This window comes from Centruroides vittatus, unplaced genomic scaffold, assembly GCF_030686945.1.
Source record: "Centruroides vittatus isolate TY-2023 unplaced genomic scaffold, ASM3068694v2 contig_854, whole genome shotgun sequence".
Classification (NCBI taxonomy): domain Eukaryota; kingdom Metazoa; phylum Arthropoda; class Arachnida; order Scorpiones; family Buthidae; genus Centruroides; species Centruroides vittatus.
In genome coordinates, this window is record NW_027122558.1 from 3,726,770 (window position 1) to 3,750,308 (window position 23,539).

At 31.8% G+C, this 23,539-nt stretch overlaps 1 protein-coding gene across 1 annotated transcript in view; it reads left to right on the forward strand.

Moving 5' to 3' along the window:
- LOC136982618 (G protein-coupled receptor kinase 1) overlaps positions 1-23,539 on the forward strand; it is a 201,351-nt gene that overhangs the window by 147,860 nt on the left and 29,952 nt on the right. The window contains 5 exon segments of the mRNA XM_067279163.1: positions 2,740-2,870; positions 8,591-8,685; positions 10,907-11,014; positions 21,650-21,716; positions 21,798-21,898. Coding sequence (XP_067135264.1) covers positions 2,740-2,870; positions 8,591-8,685; positions 10,907-11,014; positions 21,650-21,716; positions 21,798-21,898 — 502 coding nt within the window.

A 23,539-nucleotide genomic window follows, 5' to 3' on the forward strand; every position in this document is an offset into this window, starting at 1 on the left:
TCCAATTTAAGATTGAAAATTCGGTTAAAATGCATTAACACAATAAAATTTCAAAAATACAAAATAAAAAAATAAATGGTATAATTAAATTTACAATGCATATAGTAGTGTTATTGAATTCTGACTATTTGGACTTTGACTCATTGTCTTTTTATTTTTACTGGAACAAAGAGTACAATGATACAAACTGTCTTGTAACATTAATTTTTAATAACATGTATAAAGAAACTAAGTGCTTTGGAAATTAAACATCCATACAGTAATAATAATTTTAAACTATCAGAGGTCACTTCAGTGACCTTGTCAGGTAAAAAAAAAAGTTACTGACTGACTATATACATAACGAATCAGAGTTGAAAATTTTCAGGGATGATTTCTTCACCTCCAAACACCTGGAGTAATTCCAAATATATTTTTCAAAAGAAAATTGTTTTCTTAGGTCGTGTGCAAAGTTTCAAGATTCTCTGTAATGCTGTTGACGAAATATAATCAGTTACCACAGATGGTTTTCCTTGTCCACCTTCATCATGTACAGTACATCTGTTCATTCCTCTTTAAGTTTATGGAACCATTTCCCTCACACAACCTTCACTCATGACAGTTCACTTTTCCCTGTAGACAGTATTTATGTTTGAATGGAATTTGGCTGCACTCCATCCCTCAGGTTGCAAAAAGTGAATTAAAGTGAACCTGACATTTGGCAGAAACTTTAATTAAACCAGACATCAGTCTTCGCTTGCTACACTCTATCTTGTGCATGTGTCACAGAGCATGGAATCTTCCTTGCATAGTTGCAAAGATTCTGGAAAACATTGGTCAACAGATGCTAATGTGACAAAAGAAACAAACAAAACTTATTACACTCTCTCTTTGACTGCCCAAATCCAGCAGATGTCATGAACAAAAAACTTTGGGCACGCCTGCATACATTCATCAAACTAGGGCACTGAGACTCACTTCCTTAAACAGAGAAGAAACCATGGAGGAAACCAATAGTCATACTTGTCACTATCCCATTTTGTATATCACTGAAGACAAGGAAGATTACAAAGACAGGTATAGCTCGATCCCTTCAGTCAAGAAACTACTTAATGCATTTAGAACACTGACATTTTAAATTTCTTCAAGAATAACATTGAAAATCTTTCAAAAACTTTTCTGTTGTTTTTGATCACGACCCCTGCAATTCATCTTGGCAGGATGGCCGAGTTGTCAAGGTGGCATCCTACTGCTCTGGAGAACCTGGGATCAAATTTGATGGGTCGAAAAATTGCCATGAATTTTTCAGAGTTGATCCATCTAGATATGTTGGTGTTGGGCTCCTTCACTCGCCACCCAGCCACCCCATTGTGGGCGACATTTAGTTCCAAAAACATACCGATACTGTAACGAGATATCTCGGATCAAACGCTCGAGGTCAGAGGTTATGACCCCGAGAATTGTCGGGAATAACACAGGACAGGTTAAAAGAACATAAGAAGGCAATTTAATAAGGAGAGATAAACACAGTACTGACAGCAGATTTGATAATTAATAAAAAAATGCTTTGACTAAATGTAATTGCCAACTCAGAAAAACATTTTACTATGAATTGGAGAAAAATTTAGTTATTTTCCCAATACAACAAAACAGAACAAGAAAGTAGAAGATAATGCCCAAATCCATAGATCAAATTCTTTTAACAAAAATTATGCATAAATAAACTTAGTAGTATTAAGTTAAATAAATCTGTATTAATTCTCACACTTTTGCATTAATTAATAGTTTAGTCATTGACAAATATTATTTTGTAATTATTCTTTTAATTTGTTAAAACTATATTAATTTTTATGTAATATAGTATATTTTAATTCAAAGTCAATTACATCAAAGAAAAAATAGAGTCTAAAAATTATTAGTTTTGAGTCTAACAAATGAAATATGAAGATTGCTCAATTGAAAAGTGGACATGTGCCATATTTCATCATGCACAGTAGCAATACCTTATGGGTGGGTAAGCTCGACATAAGTGAAGCACAGCTGCATTAAGTATTGGCAGAGTAGGTTTTATCTTCAGTAATTGGCAGATTAATGTTAAGTTAGTTACAATGCATCTAGTATCGAACAATGGATGTTGGTTTGGTTTTTAGTGGCTGAATGGAATAGGTATGCAGACATCAATAAATAATAACAATGTTATAACAAACACTCTGAGTTTCTCCTTTGTATTGTTTCAGGAAATGAGACATGGTGCTATCATTATGCTCCAAAAACAAAGAACACGAGCAAGCAATGCAAGCACTTTTTCTCTTCAGTACCTCATAAGTTCATAACAATGCCCATGCTGGAAAAGTGATGATGACTTTTTTTTTATTGCCTTGTGACATACATTTTCAGACCTTGAGAACGCTTTGCGAGGGCAAAGATTTATGTCGGGCAATGAGGTAAAAGGTAGGGTTGAAGAAGTTTTTTGTTGATAGCTACCAGAATTTTACGTGATGAGCATCAATCTGCTTGCGAGACTCTGGGATTTTTTCTTAATCAAACATGGTGATTTCTTTTAGATTCACAATAAATGTTTGCCAGTTTTAATGTTTGAAGTTTTGTCTATTAGAATAACATTAGTGACAAAAATGTTTAATATTCAAAACCAAACATTTTCCGTTTTGTGAAAGCCTTTGAGATATTTATTGTTATATATATTTGTGAAATTTAACTTTACAAAATTTAGTTTATTTTAAATAATACATATTTTTTCAGGTGGAGATTTGCATTACCATTTATCACAGCATGGAGTTTTTACAGAACAAGAAATGAGATTTTATGCAGCCGAAGTTATTCTTGGATTAGAACATATGCATAAGCGATTTGTTGTCTATAGAGATTTAAAAGTATATATATTTTCTTAAATTAAATATTTTTATTATATTTTTATAATTTCACATTCTAAGATTATATTATTTTAATTTGATACTGCTAAACAAAAACGTAATCATTTACTTTGTGATAAATATTTAACAATTTAATGTTTTTGGTCTTTGGTTTTTCTAACATTTTTTTAAACCACTTTTGGTATATCAATTTGGTCCCAAAGAATAAATGGTGTTGCTTAAATTGTTTGTGTTCTTCTGCATATGTGAGTTGTTTAATAAGTTTAATAAATTTTAATGAGATGGTGCCACAATTCTGTTGGTGATGTCGCTGGTTGTAACTGTCATTTTACAAACTAGCTCAGGTCAAATTTCAGCCAGAAGCAATGCATTTTTCATATTTTACAGACATTTGAAGCAAGCATTGTAGCAGTTTCTGCAAAAATGGAAAAAAGCAAGTTTTATGCAGTTATAAAACACTTTTATTTAAAGAAGTGGACAGCTGTCCAGATCAAAATGGAGTTAGATGAAGTTCATGTGGACTCTGCACCAGCATTGAAGACTGTTTATTTCTGGATAAACAAGTTTAAATGTGGTCGATCATGCACTGAATATGAAGTGTGCTCTGGATGTCCATTTAAGATAACTATGATAGAAATAATTAAATAAGATCATGTTATCATCATGGAAGACCACCATGTAAAAGTGTGTGAGATTGCTGAGGTTGTAGCTATCTCAACTGAATCAGTGCGCAATATCCTGCATGAAAAATTAGATGAAAAAGCTGTATGCACAATGGATATCACAATTGTTGCCTATATACCAAAAAATGCATGCAAAAGGACATTTTAACTCTGACAATGTTTTTGTCTGCAAGACTTTCCATCACTGCACCACAATCTGCAAGACTTTCTACATCACTTTGTGACTGTGGATGAAACATGGATTCTCCACTATACACTTAGTTGAAGCAGTGGACAATGAGTGGTGAAAGTGCACCAAAAAATGGCAAAGACTGTTTAGTTGGCTGGCAAGATAATGGCCCCTATTTTTGGGGATTCACAAGGGATCATCCTGGTCAACTACTAGGAGAAAGGTAAAACAATAACAGGAGCTTATTATGTAACATTATTGGACCATTTGAAAAACAGCCAAGATTTGTACAGAAAAAAGTTCTCTTTCACAAAGACAATGCACCATCCCACAAATCAACCATCAATTGCAATGGAAAAATTGCATAAATTATGCTTTGAATTGATTTCTCATTCATCCTATTCTCCAGACTTGGCCATATCCAACTTCTTCCTGTTTCCAAACTTAAAAATTTGTGAAAAGAAATTCTCATCGAATAATGAAGTCATTGTGACTGTCAATGCATATTTTCTAGACCTCAGAAAAGTTACTTTTTCAACAAGATTAAATAATTGGAAACTCACTGGACGAAGTGTATAGCCCTCGATGGAGATTATGTTGAAAAATAAAATTGATTTTTTTCCAAAAATCTATGTTTAACTTGTCTTTTTACTATACCTATTAAATGATCCTTGTAGACTGTGTTGGTTCTTCAAACTTAAAATTAGAAAAAGACTTTATGATAGTCTTTGTAATTCAGTTCCCGACATATGCCATAATTTTTATTGCATCTTAAATGTTAAATTACACTTTCCAAAATTCTTTTGGCATTCTTCCTTATCAGTTACTTTAACATTTAAAATGTCTGGTGGTAGCTGAGTGTTTGAAACAGTACAATCATTGGTTGCAAAATAGAAATTGTATCTATGGAAAAGGATTATTTTAACTTTGGTGTGGTGTGGAGAGGGTGGATGCTGAAGTGTTTATTTAAAGGCAAAATTACATGAAGAATCGATTTAGCTTTATAATTTTTCATTTTGGTTTTCATATTATTTTGTGCCTATTTTTCAAGTAGCAAAGTACTAATCTAACTTTTCTGATTGGGAGTTACTGGAAGTATAGTTTTAATAAATTCTTTAAATTTTGTTTGATTTTTTTTCGTAATGCACTTTCTTGAGTTTTAACTTGCAGTGACCATCTGCATTTTTACCAGGCAATATAGTTTTTGGGCAAGATGCACTTTCAGAAGAGACTGGATTTAATGACTTTTAAAATGTGATGGCAAATAATTTTCACTCTCAGTATTTCAACAAATTATTTAGTGAACAGTTTGCTGTTTCTGTATTAATATTTGCAGATTCTCTGATAACTTTGATGTTATGCCAACCAGATTTTTGTTTGTAATAATCAAACTGTTCACTGATTAAAAAACATTGTTTCTCAATCGTTTTATTTTATTCTTTTGTTTTTATTGTAAAAAAGTAGATGATTACACTAAATATCATAAACTATACAAATACAGATACTTTCTTTGTAATTTCAATGTAAACCCCAGGACTTGCAGGAAGTTATACTTTGGATTCATTTGATTATTGCACAAGAGAGGTTCAACTTCTACAAGATTCTACATAAAACTATATTTTGTGTCACAAAAGAGTAGACATTAGTCAGCCTCAGCTGAAAGAGTCTGTCAGATGAAAGAGGTGGAACAGACATGTGGGAGTTGAGACATGAACATTGTCTTTCAGCTGTTTTGTTCTTCAGTTTTTAAAATGTCTTTGTACTATCATTGTCATGAATAATTATATTGTTTTACTTTTTTTACAAATTTTATTACTGTATGTCAACTTTTATACAATATTCCTTCTTATTTTGTGTTACAAATATTTTTAAGTAAGTTTTATATTGTCTGAAGAAGGCATCAATGCAATGCTGAGAGTACTTGCAATTTCAATATCAATAAGAGAATCATAATGCCAAAAAGCAATATCGTATATTATTATACGATTATTAGCATGAAGTGTGTGTGTTTTATTTATGAAATGCTAGTTATTTTTTAAAGTTTGTGGATGTTGAAAAGTACAAATAGGCTCTACAACAGAGACAACAAAAGACTGCAGCCATTTCAAATTTAAATAGGTCATTAGACTTCAGCTGATTGTAAGAATATGTGGCCATGGGTTTCCTGTGGGTTTTGATGATACTTTCTTTAATTAAAATGGAAATGTTTAGATAGTGGATACAATTGTGATATAACTGACCCAGCTGTTAATAAGAACCCTACATTATTTTGATTGATGATGATTATAAATTTTTGGCAGACATTTGGAGTATTCCATATTATCAATAGGTTGTCTACAAAATGATAGATGGCTGTAATGTAGTTATTGAATCTTTGCACTATTGATGATTTCACAAATGTGAACAAATCAGTAGTGCAATAGTACTATCTGTACTTGCATATGTAATTGGTGTTTCCTTATTACTAAACACGATAGTTTTGGTGATTATTACTTTTAGAGAAAGTCCAAAAGTACTTAGTAATTTTGATAATGTTTTTTCATATGGGCTTCAGTTTAAGCAGAATGATAATGAAAAGTTATTTTATGGCCTTAAAGTATTAGGATATAAGAGTATAAAAGATTTTAGATTTTAAAAAAATTGTAATTTAAAAGGATTCAAATATAATTGCATACACTTATTAAATAATTAGCCTTATTACAGCTCAAAAAAGAATCTGGCCATATGGTTTGATTATATTTCAGATTTTTTAAGAAAAATGTATTACTAAAAAAAGAATTCTTAACAAGAAAATTAAATCTATTTCACACCTTTAATGTGTCCAGCATACTGTTAAATTTTCATAAAAACGTTTTCGATCACTTCTAGAGATCTTCATCAGTTACAGATTACAAAGAACGAACAAAAATTCGAATTTAAAAAGATCGAATGTTTCGGTGAAAAAAAACATAACTCCGTTGATGATGACGTCACCACTAACGTGAAAAATTAAACAACCCAAATAATTCTAGTCCCCGTGTGTAAATTACCCAACGGTAAAAACAAAATAAGATAGGAATGAAAAGAAGCGGCTAGTGCGTAGATGTAAAATTACGTCATATCCGTTTTATGGAAAGACTTCCAGGCGGTTGCTAAGCTGTCGGAGTCTCTATGATTGATGCAGTGTTTGCTGAGGTGCGCCTTGTGTATCTCCATTTTTTCTATGTGTTTCACAGCTTGTGCTGATCTGGTAGGTTTAATGATCTCCGCCTTGTCCCAATAAACCGTCACGTCCTGCTCCTTGGCGAATGCCGCCAGTACCGTACTATCAACGTTTTTATTGACTGCGTATTTATGTTCCTCTATCCTTTTTCTCAAATTCCTCATGGTAGCCCCTACGTACACAAGATCGGAGTTGAATCTATTATCTCTCAACGGTATCGAGTAAACTCCCGAGAGGGTGTCGTATCTATATCTTTCCTTGTCATTTCTCAAAAGTCTATAAACCGTGGGATTACGTCTATAAACTATGCGGATATTCCTTTTTTTGGCCACTTTCTTAGTGACTTGGTTTAAAAACGGTATGTAACTAAGGACAATCCTTTCTTTCTGCTCATTTTTCTTTATACGTCGGCTGTGTGGCTGGTAGGTCTTAATAGTGAGGTGAAGTGAGTGACAGGTTAATTTCCTTGATTTGGAGATTATATGCAGAGAGGGACACATAGTAACGAAAGTATACCGCAAGCAGATTTATCAACCTTACATCATTCCCAGGAATTCATCAGACCCGGAACACCTAAAATTAACGGCTTTTAAATCATGGATAAAGAGAGCTCACACGCACTGTACTAGCATTTATGATACGTACAGAGAGTTAGATTACATACGCGAAATAGCGATTCAACATGGGTACAGAAGACAAATGATAGATACCCTTATTAAGACCTACCAGCCACACAGCCGACGTATAAAGAAAAATGAGCAGAAAGAAAGGATTGTCCTTAGTTACATACCGTTTTTAAACCAAGTCACTAAGAAAGTGGCCAGAAAAAGGAATATCCGCATAGTTTATAGACGTAATCCCACGGTTTATAGACTTTTGAGAAATGACAAGGAAAGATATAGATACGACACCCTCACGGGAGTTTACTCGATACCGTTGAGAGATAATAGATTCAACTCCGATCTTGTGTACGTAGGGGCTACCATGAGGAATTTGAGAAAAAGGATAGAGGAACATAAATACGCAGTCAATAAAAACGTTGATAGTACGGTACTGGCGGCATTCGCCAAGGAGCAGGACGTGACGGTTTATTGGGACAAGGCGGAGATCATTAAACCTACCAGATCAGCACAAGCTGTGAAACACATAGAAAAAACGGAGATACACAAGGCGCACCTCAGCAAACACTGCATCAATCATAGAGACTCCGACAGCTTAGCAACCGCCTGGAAGTCTTTCCATAAAACGGATATGACGTAATTTTACATCTACGCACTAGCCGCTTCTTTTCATTCCTATCTTATTTTGTTTTTACCGTTGGGTAATTTACACACGGGGACTAGAATTATTTGGGTTGTTTAATTTTTCACGTTAGTGGTGACGTCATCATCAACGGAGTTATGTTTTTTTTCACCGAAACATTCGATCTTTTTAAATTCGAATTTTTGTTCGTTCTTTGTAATCTGTAACTGATGAAGATCTCTAGAAGTGATCGAAAACGTTTTTATGAAAATTTAACAGTATGCTGGACACATTAAAGGTGTGAAATAGATTTAATTTTGGATTTAGTTCCAGTAAGCATTTTTTATTATATATTAACAAGAAAATATAATTCTTTGTCAACTAAGTTCTAAATTTTGAGGTTTTTTTAATATTATTATTTTAGCCAGCCAACATTCTTCTAGATGAACATGGACATATCAGAATATCGGATTTAGGATTGGCCTGTGATTTTTCAAAGAAAAAGCCTCATGCTAGTGTGTAAGTGTTATTTTTTATTACTATTGTTAGAATTTTAACCAAATTATTTTTGAAGTCGTTTACAAAATTAGTTGTTGATATTTTTAATTTATATAAATTTACTCATATAATAACTTTATACAGACTTAAAAAATGTAAATTTAAGAAAATTGTGTAAATAATAAAAAGCTAAATTTTGTGTACAAAACACACACAATGTACAATTATTTTTTAAAGAATATTACAACTAAGTTTAATATAATATAATGAGGATGCCTGTGCAGATTTTATGCTAGACCAGTTATTTTTCTCTCGCTTCAAAATCACTGTTAACCCTTAGCCTGCCGTTTGCCACGCCCCCTTATTTTGTAAAACGGCCAAGGTCAAAATAGGTGAATCAGGCAATATTATTTTAAAAATTCACTAAAAATTAAATTATTATTTTATTCGTATGAAAAAAATCACATATATTTATCAATATAGTTAGTTTTAAATACAACATATTTCGATAAAGTTTGTTTGAAAAATTTATGAGAAAAAAAAATATATATATATGATAACTGACATTCAGACTTGAAAATTTGTTACTATTTGTCAAAATTAACTTTGTCTGGTTACTTCATTCTTATTGTCACTGAGCCAATACGATGTACAATATTGTTCTGTACAATTTGATATAACATTTATGCATGTACATTTATTCGTTGTGAAATAATCGCACATTATATCAAACATTTGTTTGAAATCTGAATTTTATTCTGCTTTCAACTAATATAATAAACTAATATACTTTATTCATTTTATATCAAACAAGATTATTTATTTTCGTAATAAACATATGATTGCCAGTAGCAATAGATGTAACATTTGCTGATATTTAACTGAAGGTCATAACTTGAATATTTATGATGCATTAACATATTATAGCTGAATAAACTTATTATAGCATTAATGAACTTATTATAGTAATATTATTGCATGAATATGCTAAAAATAAAATAAAAAATTATCAGAAAATGAAAAATTAAGGAAAAAACATCGATAATTAAAATTTTTTACATCGACAAAACACCACCTGGACAAAAATATATAAAACAGACGATAAACAAGACGATACCGTCAAGTGCTGACATCTGTTGTCGATAAATTTTATAAAAATCGATTTTTAACAGGGTAACGATGAATCGTTACCCTGGCCGTTTTGCGAAACAATTAGGGTAACGATAGATCGGTACCCTGGCCGGGAAAGGGTTAAAAACAAGTAAATTATTGTATCGGTTTAGATGGTACCATCTTAAGTAGAGAAACAACTTTATGAAAACTGAATACATTGTACCAATAAAATTAATCACTTTATCAGGCTATATAACAGCTATATTAATAATAAATTACCAAACGATTTTACCCTAGAGGGAGTTGTTAGGCACCATCTTGTAATAGATTTAATATATATAATTTTAATTAAATAATTTAGGTAATGTCTGACCAGTTTAATAAATTAATCAATATTTATCAGACTGCATGGCCATTTTAGTCATTATTCATTTTAGCCATTATTCATTAATGACTTGGCATTATAAATAATGCCCTATTACTCACTTGGTTCATAACATTGGCACCACAGCCACGAGAATTAAGGAACACCAATACAATATCAAAAAGAAAATGGCCGACACAGCACATCACGCAATGGACCAGATATGATTGAAACATCTGAAGTTCTTTATATTTACAAGGTGATTAAGAAAGTTGAAGCAGTTAATTTTAAAGAGAATGACGCTATCTTTACAGCTTGGCATACGTTGGGTTAACTGATGTAGAACTTTGATAGTTTTGTGCATGTCTGTTTTTAAATTTTGTATCTATTCAGTTTATTTAAAAAATATATATTCTGTCAGTTTATATCTGAGAATACCTGAAAATGTTTATTGTAGATGAAAGACAATATTAGTATAATAAAATATTTTTTTACCAGTTTTTTAGGTGATATTATGGTTTTTGTTGCATATATGACCAGTTTGAGTTGTTAATTTCTTTTTCATGCTTCATGTTAATTATTTAATGATTTTAAGGAAATTTTCGTTTTCCTGCTATATTTAATAATTTTTGACAAAAATTAAGCATTTTTTGCTTTTATATCAATAAATTATTACAAGAAAATTTGAATCTTTTTGAATTGAATGTTTATTATATAATTTTTTTATATGTTAATAGTATATCAGAATATTATTTGTTTTTTTAGTGGGACTCATGGTTATATGGCTCCTGAAGTTTTATCCAAAGGAATGGCATATGATTCAAGTGCTGACTGGTTTTCATTAGGATGCATGTTATATAAATTGTTGAAAGGGTAAAGAAGTGTATTAAATGTATTCATATACATGTGTGTGTATTAATACATACACAGATATATATATATATAATACAGTAAAACCTTGTTAAGTCAAACTTCATTAACCCAAAGTTGTACAGGTTTCAGGTACAGTTTATAGGATTTTCAATATTATAATCTCATTAAGTCAAAACTTTTAACTCAGATCTATTTTCTGTATATCCTCCACCTGTTGATAGATTTGTCATCTGCCATCTTTTTTTCCTTCTTATATTCCATGGGAATAGATTTAGTTAAGATGAACAAACATCACAGCTTCATGCTGAAAGTGACATCACACTGTTACAATTACACATCATGATTATTTTACTGATATAGTATGCTACCAGCATTTCAACGGGGACATGAGGGTGCCTAGACAACATGCTCTAATGTGCCATAAATTGTATACAATTTTGTAATCATTCTACGGACATCTTGAGAAATAGCTCAATAATGGGGAATACATGACCACAGAAAAATTTCAGTAAATCAGGTATTAAACTCATTAACTTGAAACTCTAACACAAAGTTGAAATATTTTTACCATTTAAACATTGACTTAATCAGGTTTTACTGTATATACTGTGCTTAAATTGTTTTATTACTGAAAGATCTTTTATTAGGAATTATACAAGGTGTGTTTTTAAAGTAAGTACTGTTTTAATATAACGCTGCTGGAGTGCTGCAGTCGGCACTTAGTGCATGCGCACTGTGTACCTACATCTGTGGGAAGCCACAAACGCCATTACGGAGCCAGTTTACTGTTGTTTGTGTGTTATTGAAAAGCTGCCGCTCATTGAGAATCCCGCCGACTACGAAGTGCGTGCCCTTATTCGTTTTCTCAGTGCTAAAGGCTCGAAAGTGGCTGAAATTCATCGCCAAATCAGTAAAGTTTATGATGAAAGCGTTATGAGTGATGGAATGGTACGAAAATGGGTTAGGGCCTTTAGTAATGGCCACACAAACATTCATGATGAGGAACGAAGTGGGCGACCTTCAGTCATTACCGACGATTTGATTGAAAAAGTGGACTGTAGAGTGAAAGAGAACAGATGATTCACAATTTCATCTTTATCTAAAGAGTTTCCTGCAGTTTCAAGAAGTGTTTTCTATGAAATTGTGACCGGACGATTAAATTATCGGAAGTTGTCTTCTTGTTGGGTACCGAAAATGTTGACAGAGGAGCACAAAACCAAACGTTTGGCCGGTGCATTGACTTTTCTTGAGCGCTACAGTGACGAGGGAGATGATTTTTTAAGCCGTATTGTTACAGGTGAAGAAACGTGGGGAGCCTACGTTACACCAGAATCGAAGCAACAATCCATGGAATGGCGACATTCATCATCTGCAAGGAAAGTCGTCAAGTTCAATCAAACAATTTCTGCTCAGAAAATCGTGTGCACGGTGTTTTGGGACAGATACAGAGTGTTGCTTGTTGATTTTTTGCCTCATGGTGAAACAATCAATTCAGCTGCATACTGTGAGACTTTGAAAAAAACTGCACCGTGCAGTACAAAACAAAAGGCGGGGCTTACTGAGCAAGGGTGTCGTTTTGCTACACGATAATGCTCGTCCACATACGGCAAATCAAACTCAAGACCTAATCACATCATTTGGCTGGGAACAATTAGACCACCCTCCATACAGTCCCAACCTAGCACCGAGTGACTATCATTTGTTTCTGCATTTGAAGAAGCATCTGGCAGGGCAGCGCCATAACAATCACGACGAAGTCAAAACGATTGTTCTGCAATGGTTGTCTCATCAGGCGGCAACATTCTTTGAGGATGGAATACAAAAGTTGGTCCCACGATACGATAAGTGTCTCAATATTAATGGGAATTATGTAGAAAAGTAGTGTAAAATATGGGCTTTCACATAAATAAAAATTTTGTTAAAAATGTTTGCTTGTTTTTTTTATATTTCAAAACGGTACTTACTTTAAAAACACGCCTCGTAGATTAAAGAAAAAACTGATTTTCAATAAACAAACTAATTTTCAATAATCTTCAGATTCTCAATAATCAATATGTAGCCTATTTGTGACATGACTCTGAAAATTCTTTACTTGTCAGAACCTGTAATATATGGAATAATTGTGCTTATGCTGTCTTAATTTTTAACCATGCCCGGTAACTTCAATAACTGCATTATGCCAAGTTGTGCAAGGATACAAACGCAGGCCTCGGAGTCGCTCACTTTTCTCACTTGTACTCACTTTTCTGAAGTATCCTCACTTTTCTCACTTTTCAGGTCATTTTCTCACTTTTCTCACTTTTTTGGTCATTTTCACGTGCTTAATTAAGATGTGGGGCAAACCAAAAATAATTTTAAAGCCAAACGAATTGCCGAATTATCGGACTATCAGAATAGAATTTTTTAGAAGAAAATACGCGGCCCTGAGCAGACTCAAAATTGCAACTGCCCGCTCAGTGTCGTTAGGTTATAGAAAACAAAAATTTATTTAACGTATTTAAAAAAATCTTTTATGCACTTAAAAAATCCCTCTCATTACAAATTCAGAAGCCAGTGTTGAGTAAAGTTATGTACTCATGCCATATTTTCATTATTCGCCAAAATCTACCTTATCCGAATTGCATTTCCTTCTACAGAGTTTAAAAATAAGTATTCTAAGCATCCCTGCAGTTTTGGCTGTTTTCTAAGAAAATCACTAAAGTCCTTTTGCAGGGGAAAGCACATTACGCAGAGGGATTAATCTCTCAAGCTGACAACACTGCTGCCGCTTTTAAATTCAAAATATATAATTATTAAAATTAACACGAGATAGTAGCGTAACCTCCTACCACTAAAAAAGATTTCGTTTCTGACCATTTAGTTATCCTGGTTATAGCCCAATAATTTGGCAGATTATTTGGTTTTAATTAACAATCGGGTTATGGAGTTGTCGTTTACAAAAATATTTTTTTACTTGATTTATCTTTAAATAATTTCATAAACTTGAGTTTAATAAAATTACTTTAATGATTTCATAGCATATTGTTAACGTTAAATCACATCTACATCTTCCCATAAATGTATGTTTAAATTGACTACAAGTATAATTATTCCATATAGTAAGTGTTATTTTCATAAAATGTGTGATTACTTTGCTTGTGAAATATCCATTTTTTAATCTTCTCTTATGCCGATTATAATTGTGCATTAATTGAGAGACTAAAAAAGTAAACGAAAATGTAAATTCATATTTACATATAAAATTTACCAAATAAATTAAAATATTCGAAGTGTTGTAAAAAGTACAACACGTAATTGCTTGTGAGAAAGATTTTCACAGGCTTCCCAAAGGTTAACAACTTTGCAACGATGTTGGTTTTTATTCATCTGCAGGAAAAAGTTTTTTGTTATTTATGAAATCATTAATAAAATATTATTTTACTTATATTATTTGGAGTATATTTATTTCAGATTTATTATTTTATTTGGAAATCAATATTTACACATCTCGAAGCATTAAAAAATAAACAGTTTCTGATAATGATAAATATCCGAGAATAGCCAAATTAGTGAAATCAGCATCGAAAATCCCGTTCCCATGAATGAGAGGATCAATTTTATGCCGGGCACTTTCTCCTGATAGAGCATCAGTGTTGGAAAGAATGCTTAATTCACTTTTGATTGTTAAGGAGGGACTAAACATGTATGACCAAAGCCCACACCTTGTACCTATTGCAAAGGACGACTGAAATTAGCTTCCTCGGTGCATAGAAATTATCAAGAACGATTGGAAAATGAAAAGAAGTTAAAAGAATAAGAGAAACGGAAAAAAGAGCACAGAAATGTTTTGAAGAACAACAAAAGAAAGCTGTTCGTAACATGAAGATTATGGAACGGCAACTGAGTTTAAACCAGAAAAATGTAGAAGAAAATGAAATACATGCGACAGTCTAAGTTTTGTTAGAAGCAGCAAACAAAAAAACTGGAGAAGGCTATTAACAGCAAGAACATGAATGAAGTACAAGCAGCACGTGTGATGCTTATTAGTGTTAAGTGTTCAAAAGCAAGAGGAAGCGAAATAGAAGGAAGTTGATAACATGCAGAATAATCTTAATAAAAGAACATCATCTTTCATGACTGATTATTTACAGAAGCCAAAGACTTTTCAAGTATTCATGGTTTACTGGAAATACAGAAGCCACTGGTTATCGGGAAACAGAAAAAAAAAACGCGATATAACCGAGTAATAAAAATTCTGGGCTTTTACTAAACAGATTATACATGCTATGGAATCTCTGTTCTTTCATCAGCAAGTGTTTCTGATATAAAATAAGCTTAGTTTTTCAATCCTGAATTTTATTCGTAGGTTATATCGAATTAATTGACGTTTACGTAAACATCGAAACCATGAACGCCCATTTAGCATTGTTTCTTTAACAATGACATTGAAAGACAAATACTGTCGATATAAAAACAAAACATCAATTGCGATTTTATTATACAGTACTATATAAATCGCTTATTAGAAATTCATGTAGTTTATATTTTTCAATAAAAATTATAAATGCTGTAATTGAAAATTTAAAAAAAATGAATATTGAATATATAATAGAACATCAAAACTTATAAAATTACAGAGTAAAAATTCTCTAAAAAGCAAAATGAAGTTACTACTGTATAAAAATTTTAGAAGTTTTCGTTCAGAATTAGAGAGATCTTTTCCTTACACATTATGCGGTGAATTCGAAATTTCACACCTTTATGTGAATTGACGCAATACCGTTAATTCACATAAATGTATGAAATTTCGAATTCACAGAAACTTGTAAATGAGGAGACTGTACTTAAAACTAATAAATAAACAACTTTTATATCAAAAGGAAACAAATGACAATCGATCTATCCACCTGTTCTGCATATTTAGCTCTTTCTCGTATTTCGTTGCAAATAGAAATTCAGTGGTAATTGGTAATTTAAAATTAATTGACTCAAATGCTTTTAAAATTTAGGGGACCAAAAAAACGCGATATAACGAGTGGCTACTATATTACAGTATATACAGAAATTTTTAAAATGTGTTTAACCATAACAGAATAAAAAGAAATAACAATTTTTACTGCTGTTTTGCTGAGTTTTCCTTCTGTGTTTTCACTTTGTTTTGTCACTATTGCACTCACTTTTTATTCACTTTTTCTGTATTTCAACTCACTTTTCTCACTTTTTCAAAGGGGAAATAGCACTCCTAGGCCTGCAAACGAGTATGAAGTTTTTCTTCATAAACCTGAATTATTAAAGTCAAACGAACTGTCGAATTATCAGGATAGAAGCTTGATGCTGCTATTAAAGCAGCCACAGCCAAGGAAGACAAATCAAGAATATTAGAGAACAAAAGAAGTACAGTGATACCTTGGTTTTCATCGATAATCCGTCCAAAAACAATTGGACTAAATCCGAAACCGACGAAAACCGAAGCAATTATTTCCATATGAATCAATGTAAATCCAATTAATTTGTTCTAGACACTCTAAAATACATACCAAAAACACATTTTATAGAGAATTAATAGTGCTAAATACTAAAAGCAATAAAAAATTAACATAAAAGACTAATTGGCATAAAGATAAAAGCATTAAGATTAAAGATAAGATGATTAGCATTAAGATGAAAGCAATGGAATTGTTCGGCTAGACACATGGGGTGATGTCTTGTCTTGTAGAAGCTAGTTTGACATGAGCTTCTAGCCTATATCAACCTGTGGTAAAGTTGACGTTATTGTCATGTAATAGTAGTTGTATGTGTTTATGATGGTTGTGTTGAGGGGAATAATGCCTTCTGGGAAATCCATTTAAGAGTAACTGGCCCCTATTCAGGCATTACAGATGTGGAGAAAACCCAGAAAACTTCACATGGCCAGCCCACCCTGGCGAAGCGCGAACTCACGACCGAACTCCCAGTGTTCATGGAATGGAACCATTGGCCAGTGGTGGGCTGTCGCAGGGTAATGTTCACACAGTGAGAAATAACACCACAATGCGCCAGAGAACGTGTGGGTCGCTCTTTGTTTTCGCAAAATTAGCAGCAAGGTCACTTGAGCACACCGACAAAACCCGAGGCAATCAACGAAAATAGAGAGAAATTTTTCGCAAAAAAATTCAATGAAAACCGAAACCGACAAAAACTGAGGTATTACTGTACTACAGTCTCAAATGAACTAGTAATCTTCCAGGCTACAGGTGAAAAAATACATAACATCTGTCTTCTCTTAAATGCATTAAACACAACTCCACTCTCATCAATTGAATCAGGAAAGGCATTCTCTCTCAGTAGCAGGACTTTTCATTACTAAAATAAGAATCAGATTGAGTGATTGGAATATTGACCATCTTTGCTTTTTAAAATCTTATAAAAATTTACAATAATATTTTTTATTATGTTTTATTTAAATATTGAAAATTACCTTCTAACTTAGAAGTTTGATCTAAGTTCATTTTATTCTTTAAATCTTCAACTCAATCCAAAGGCATTTTTTTTTTGTTGTTGTATGCAGTTTCCAGCAAACTTTAATAAATTTTTTCTCTTTGTGGCAATTTCTACATAATTCAAAGGTAATTTTTAATATATATCTTACACAGCTTTATCAATATGATTTTGGCAGTTGCAGAATATATTAAATTACTTTAAAAAATAAAAAATAATTATACCATTTGATTTCAAGATATTTTCTATATCTTAAAAATAATTATTCTATCCTGAGATTTCCTGGGATCCTGGGACAAGCAAAAGACCGGGAAATGAGAAACCCTAATATATACTATCTTAAGAAAACAGTATGCTTCATTAAACAAAGTTGGTAGTTAAGGAAAGCAATACAGTTTTCTACATGTAGTTCTTGCAGGAATGTGAATTGCAAAATTATAAAAGTTAAACTCCTATTAAATAGTTCATAAAATAGAATGTTATCAGAATATAAAATGTGGAAAAGTAAATCAGGAAATCAAAGCCAAATTCTTGCAACGTCTCTAGAGCAATTGAAGTGTTGCTGCTTTTACAATTTGATGAAGTAAAATACATTGTATTTAAGGAAGATACAGCTGTAGATCAGAGAGGCAAACAATAATTAATAACAAAATGGAAGTTGGCCAGAAAAGAATAAACTTGTGGAATAGAACATGAGGAGATGAGATGACAGTGGTTTCAAAGAATACCTCTATGAATAACAAGTTTTTTTTGTGTTGAATTAATAAGATATTTAAAAGTACATTCTTCATTGAGTATAATGTTAAGGTTAGTGATGAAATGGGCATAATCGTTTGCTAATTAAGTTGACCAACAACTTGTTCTCACATTTCAACCTAAAATTGAAAGAACAATGAAAATTAAAACGGCAATAAATGATACCATTAAGCAACAGTTATTGAAATTTGTGACATATTCAGAAGACATGCTGTTCACCTGTTTTAATTATCTGGCTACTGACAACTATTGCCCAACGGGCAATGACTTTTAGTTGATAGCTAATTATATAACAAAACTTAAACTCAATCCAATTTTTGTTGTTTCAGCTAGTCAGTTCAATGAAGTTGAAATCATGTTCTCATGCTTGATTGTATGTTTAACTGACTTTCAACTTCCAGTTATTCAACAATAGTTGAACCATGAGAACACCCCTCTAAGGACAATCATATAGTTGAAAGCCAAAACTGTTATTTTTGAGGAAGATAGTAGAATGGAGCAGTAGATGAATAATAGAAACTACAGTAGAGCGTCGTTTATCCGAATCAATTTGGGACTGGGGTTGTTCGGATAACTGATTATGTACGAAAAAATATATTAACCTATCCGACGTTGAAATTTTTCTCCGTCGCGTGTTGCTTTGTGTTGAATTTTAATCGATTTTAATCTTACGAAAATTTTTATAATAATAATCGAGGCTATCGTATCGTTAAAAATTATTTCTTTATTTTGTACAAACAAAATAAATATATTGAAAAATATAAAAACAAAAAAATTATACTTTAGAAGTTAATCTAGTATCAAAAACGTTCGATTCCGCACGACACAGTCCGACTGGAAAGCTTTCGGTTAACCGGCTTTCGGATAAACGACGCTCTACTGTAATTTATAATAGTCACCAACGAAAAAATATAGTAAGATCCACTTACTCAATTACTGTTCCATACTTACCATATATTTATTCCATTTAGTAACAATAAGTAAGTTACATAACCTTTTTTAAATGGCTACCTGAATGTCATTGCTTATTAAAGAGTAAATAAATGAAATTATGTTCTTTGTTAAATAAACCAAAGTGTACAGATTTAAAGCAAGTAGTTTGATTCTTTTTAATAGAATGTTTTCAGGCTTATGCATATTTAAATAGAACATAATGAATTTGAACAAAACAGGAATATTGGTTATCACAGCATCATAAGTTTTTTTTATTCTTCATTTTTTTTTTAACATCTAATTTTAGTAAAACATTAAATTAATGAAACGAAGTTTATTTTGGAAATGAATGAAACTTGTCACAATATTTAAATAGAAGGTTTTCTTAAAAAATAGTTTGAGTTTTCTTTCATTTAAATAAATTATTATAGGTTAAAAAGAATTTCAAGAATTTAAGCTCTAAACTAATAGACTATTATATATATTTAAAAAATTCGTTTAATGTGATTTTATTTTAATTTTGTTTAATTTAATACTTCACTGATATTATATTAAAAGACAATTTTAGCAGTTTGTTGTTATGTCAATCAATATGTTTAAATACATTTTATTCTATATGAAATTTCAAACGCATAAAGTTTATTATAAAAAATAATAAAAGCAATTATGTTAAACCTGTGACTTTTGGTTTATTTAACATTGAACAAACAAAATTGTGTGTAAATATTCTCCATTACATAATTCAAAAATTTCAGTGCATATAAGACAATACCTTTTAAAATTTTATAGGAATTCTATATTTTAATAAACTAACAAATGCCTGAATAATTGGGTTAATAAATGGCTATAATTAATTAATAAATACAAATGAATTTGGTATAGAGGTAAGCATTAGGCACCATCTCTTAACTAAATTAATAATTATAATTTTAATAATTTAATAAATAATTTAAATAATTCTATATTGTTATTATACGAGACATGTTCAAAAAGTAAATATACATCACTTATGAGCAGAAAGCTGCTGTTTTAGTGCATGCATTGACAACAGTTTATTTGATCGTGGTCATTGTTACGCTGAGTCTGTTTCAAGTGGTTCCTTTTTTTCTGATGGCTGCATTGATTCAGAATCTCACCCAAATGTGAAGTGTGCTGTCATATGTTTTTGCAAAAGGTGAACACCCAGCAGATATTTACAAATGAACTGTTTCTATTTATGGGAACATTATGAATCGACAAAATGTAAGAAAGTGGTGCCATGCATTCTCTGGAGGCAGGACTAATGTTAACCTTTCAGCAGTGGGAGAGTCAGGTATGGTTCTATCCCTTAGTAGTGGAGAATATACCTGAAAAATTTTTAAAGTATTTTTTCACGCAATTTTTCTCATTTCCGTTTTAGAAAAAGTATTTGTAAACAGTTATGTCTAGTAAAGAAAAAAGTCTTTTTTTATTGTTACATAATTCATTTTTTGTGAATTTTTTTTGCGGTAGTTTTTGGCTTGATTTTGGTGCTACCCCCAAAAGAATTTAACGTGTATATATGTCTCTCACCACTGCCACATGATCGCCCTGGACGTATATATACGTCCCTCACTGCTGAGTGGTTAATGATGAACACAGGAGTGGTAGACTGTCTGTGATCTCTAATAAACTTTTTCGAGGAACTGAGGAAACAATTAATGCAAATCGGCATCTCACAATAAGATAATTGCATGAAATCATTCCAGAAGTGTTGAAGTTCACGCTTTGTGAAGCTGTGATGCTTCTCAAGTGATTCAAGTGGGAAATTTTTGACCCTCTGCCATGCAGCTGAGACCTTCCTCCCAGTGACTTCCACTTGTTTACTTATTTAAAGAAACATCTTGTGGGACAACATATCCAGGATGATGATGAGATCATAAATGAAGTTGAAATATTATTCATGGCAGCAAATGGTAGAATTCTATGATGCTGGGTTTCTTAAGCTAGTACTCAAACTTAACAAGTGTTCGGACAATGGTGGCAGTTATGTAGAAAAATAACGCATTTACCAGTGTAGTGGATGTTTGATCAAATAAAAATATTTTGAATGAATATTAGTGGTTGTATCTTTTTTCAGATACACCACATATACTACTGATTTGATGAAACTGATGTAGATAGTATATTTTCTAATATTAATATTTGAGTGAAAGTCTGTATAGCATAAAAAATTTACTCTCTTAACTGGATATTTATTTATGGTGATGATATTGGTAATTTAACTTTTGAAAACCTTATTACATAAATTATTGAACTTCTAGAGTTTGTATTTTTTTTTTTTTTTTTTTTTTTTTTTTAATGCTTACTTATTAAATAAATGTAATAATTAAGTATAAATATTTTTGGTTAGATGTTTTATTTAAGTTTTGAAATTAATTATGAAATTATTAATAAAAATGTTTAATTGGAAAAATTAATTATGAAATTTCAAATTTTATTAATTGTAAATTATGTATTTTATATTAATAGACACAGCCCATTCAGGCAACATAAAACAAAAGACAAGCATGAAATTGATAGAATGACAATGACAATGGTAAGTTTTATGGCTATTTTTTAAATAATTGTAGATTAGAAAATTTGACTACATATATATATTTTTTTTTTAAATCTTTAGAATGTTGAGTTACCAGATTCATTTTCTGTTGAATTGAAAGCATTGTTAGAAGGTTTGCTGCACAGGGATGTTGATAAAAGATTAGGATGTAAAGGAAAGGGGTAAGATTATTTTTCTTACTATTGTTTTTGTTATTGTTATTAATGTTCTTGTTATACTGTGTATTTATATTTCCTATTCAAATAAACTGAAATGGACTAATTGAGATAAGGAGGGTTGGTTTTTGGAAATTTTCAGTTGCAAAATGATATTTAAAAGCCCATAAATACTATTTTATATATACTGTAGTTTTGTGCAGATAACCCATGGATTACCTATGTTTGAAAGATAGTTTAAAATGGGTTGCGGGTTATATACCGTTTTTAAATAGCAATCACAAGTTAAAGTTGATTCAAAACTACTGCATACATCTGCCAGTGACAGGCAACAATTCACTGGATTGACAATTATCTACCTGTATTTAAGATCTTTTTATTTAATGGTCTGTCAACTGATGATGGTTTCTATTTGTGATTGCATCATGTCAAAATGCCACATCAGGACTGACATCACTGTGCCCTAAGGGACACAGAAATCAGAATAATCATTAGATGTTGGTTACACATTTACCGCCTACAAGCGTGAGCTGTTACGCTTGTAGGCAATCAGATTCGGGATGGAGGAGGTTTAAGAGATAGCATGTTTAGAAGAAGTGCACTCAACTATAGAGTTAACATAAACAAATACCCATTTATTTACATATGATTATACATATATTTACAGCTATAGGAGGTCATTAGGAATATTGTAGCAGGTCGTAGCTGTGAGAGAGAGAGAAAGAGAGTTTACATTCAGTCGTATGCTAATAAATACCTTGATTCGTTGAGTTGTTCGATGAGTGGACACTTGACTCAAATGGGTAAGATATTGGATAGTTTGATGAGGAACTGTCAGTTGGTAGATATGTTGGCTCTAGCAGGTGGAGGATAGGTAGGTTAGATCTAACTCAGGTAATCAGTATTCCATAGGGGTTGTTGACAGTATACAACTGGATAATGTTGGAGCATGGCAGAATTTTTGGTCCACAACAAGGTGGTAATGAATGCATGATGATTGGCAAATTGTCAGTGGTGGACCAACTCCTGATGACGGATGAACTCTGGAGATGGCGAACTGCTTTGTCATCATTGATTTTTCTCTTTTGTTGGGGGTCCGTCCTCCCTTTTTCTTCTCATGAACATCTTTCTTTGATAATGTTAATTTTTATGTCCAATAGAGAATTTTTTTTGTTAGGTTCCTGATGGCACATTTGATTTGTCAACTTGGAAAGGAAGTGACTCCAAGGTGAAAAATATAATCAAATCCTTCAACAATTTTTGTTGGGAAGAATTTCAATGTTATTTTGGGGGGTTTCCTTTGTAAAATTTTTCATCAAGTCTGGGCAGTCACATATACATACATTCCATAGAGAAATGTTTTGGCTGACAGAGGGCACAGAGACTAATCATTGGGAAAACAAAGGCAGTTTGGAATGAGAGTGCTTTAATCACCATATTTATATTATAGACCATGTTTCCCAACCTTTTTGGATTCACATACACAACATGCCAATACCAGCACACTTCCAATTAAGAAATATTTACTAATGTTTTCATCTGTTTATAACAGATGAAAACATTAGTAAATATTTCTTCATTAGAATCAAGTGTCAGGAGACATCTGTGCAATGACAGAGATGCTATTTCCATCCTAGAGAAGTCGGG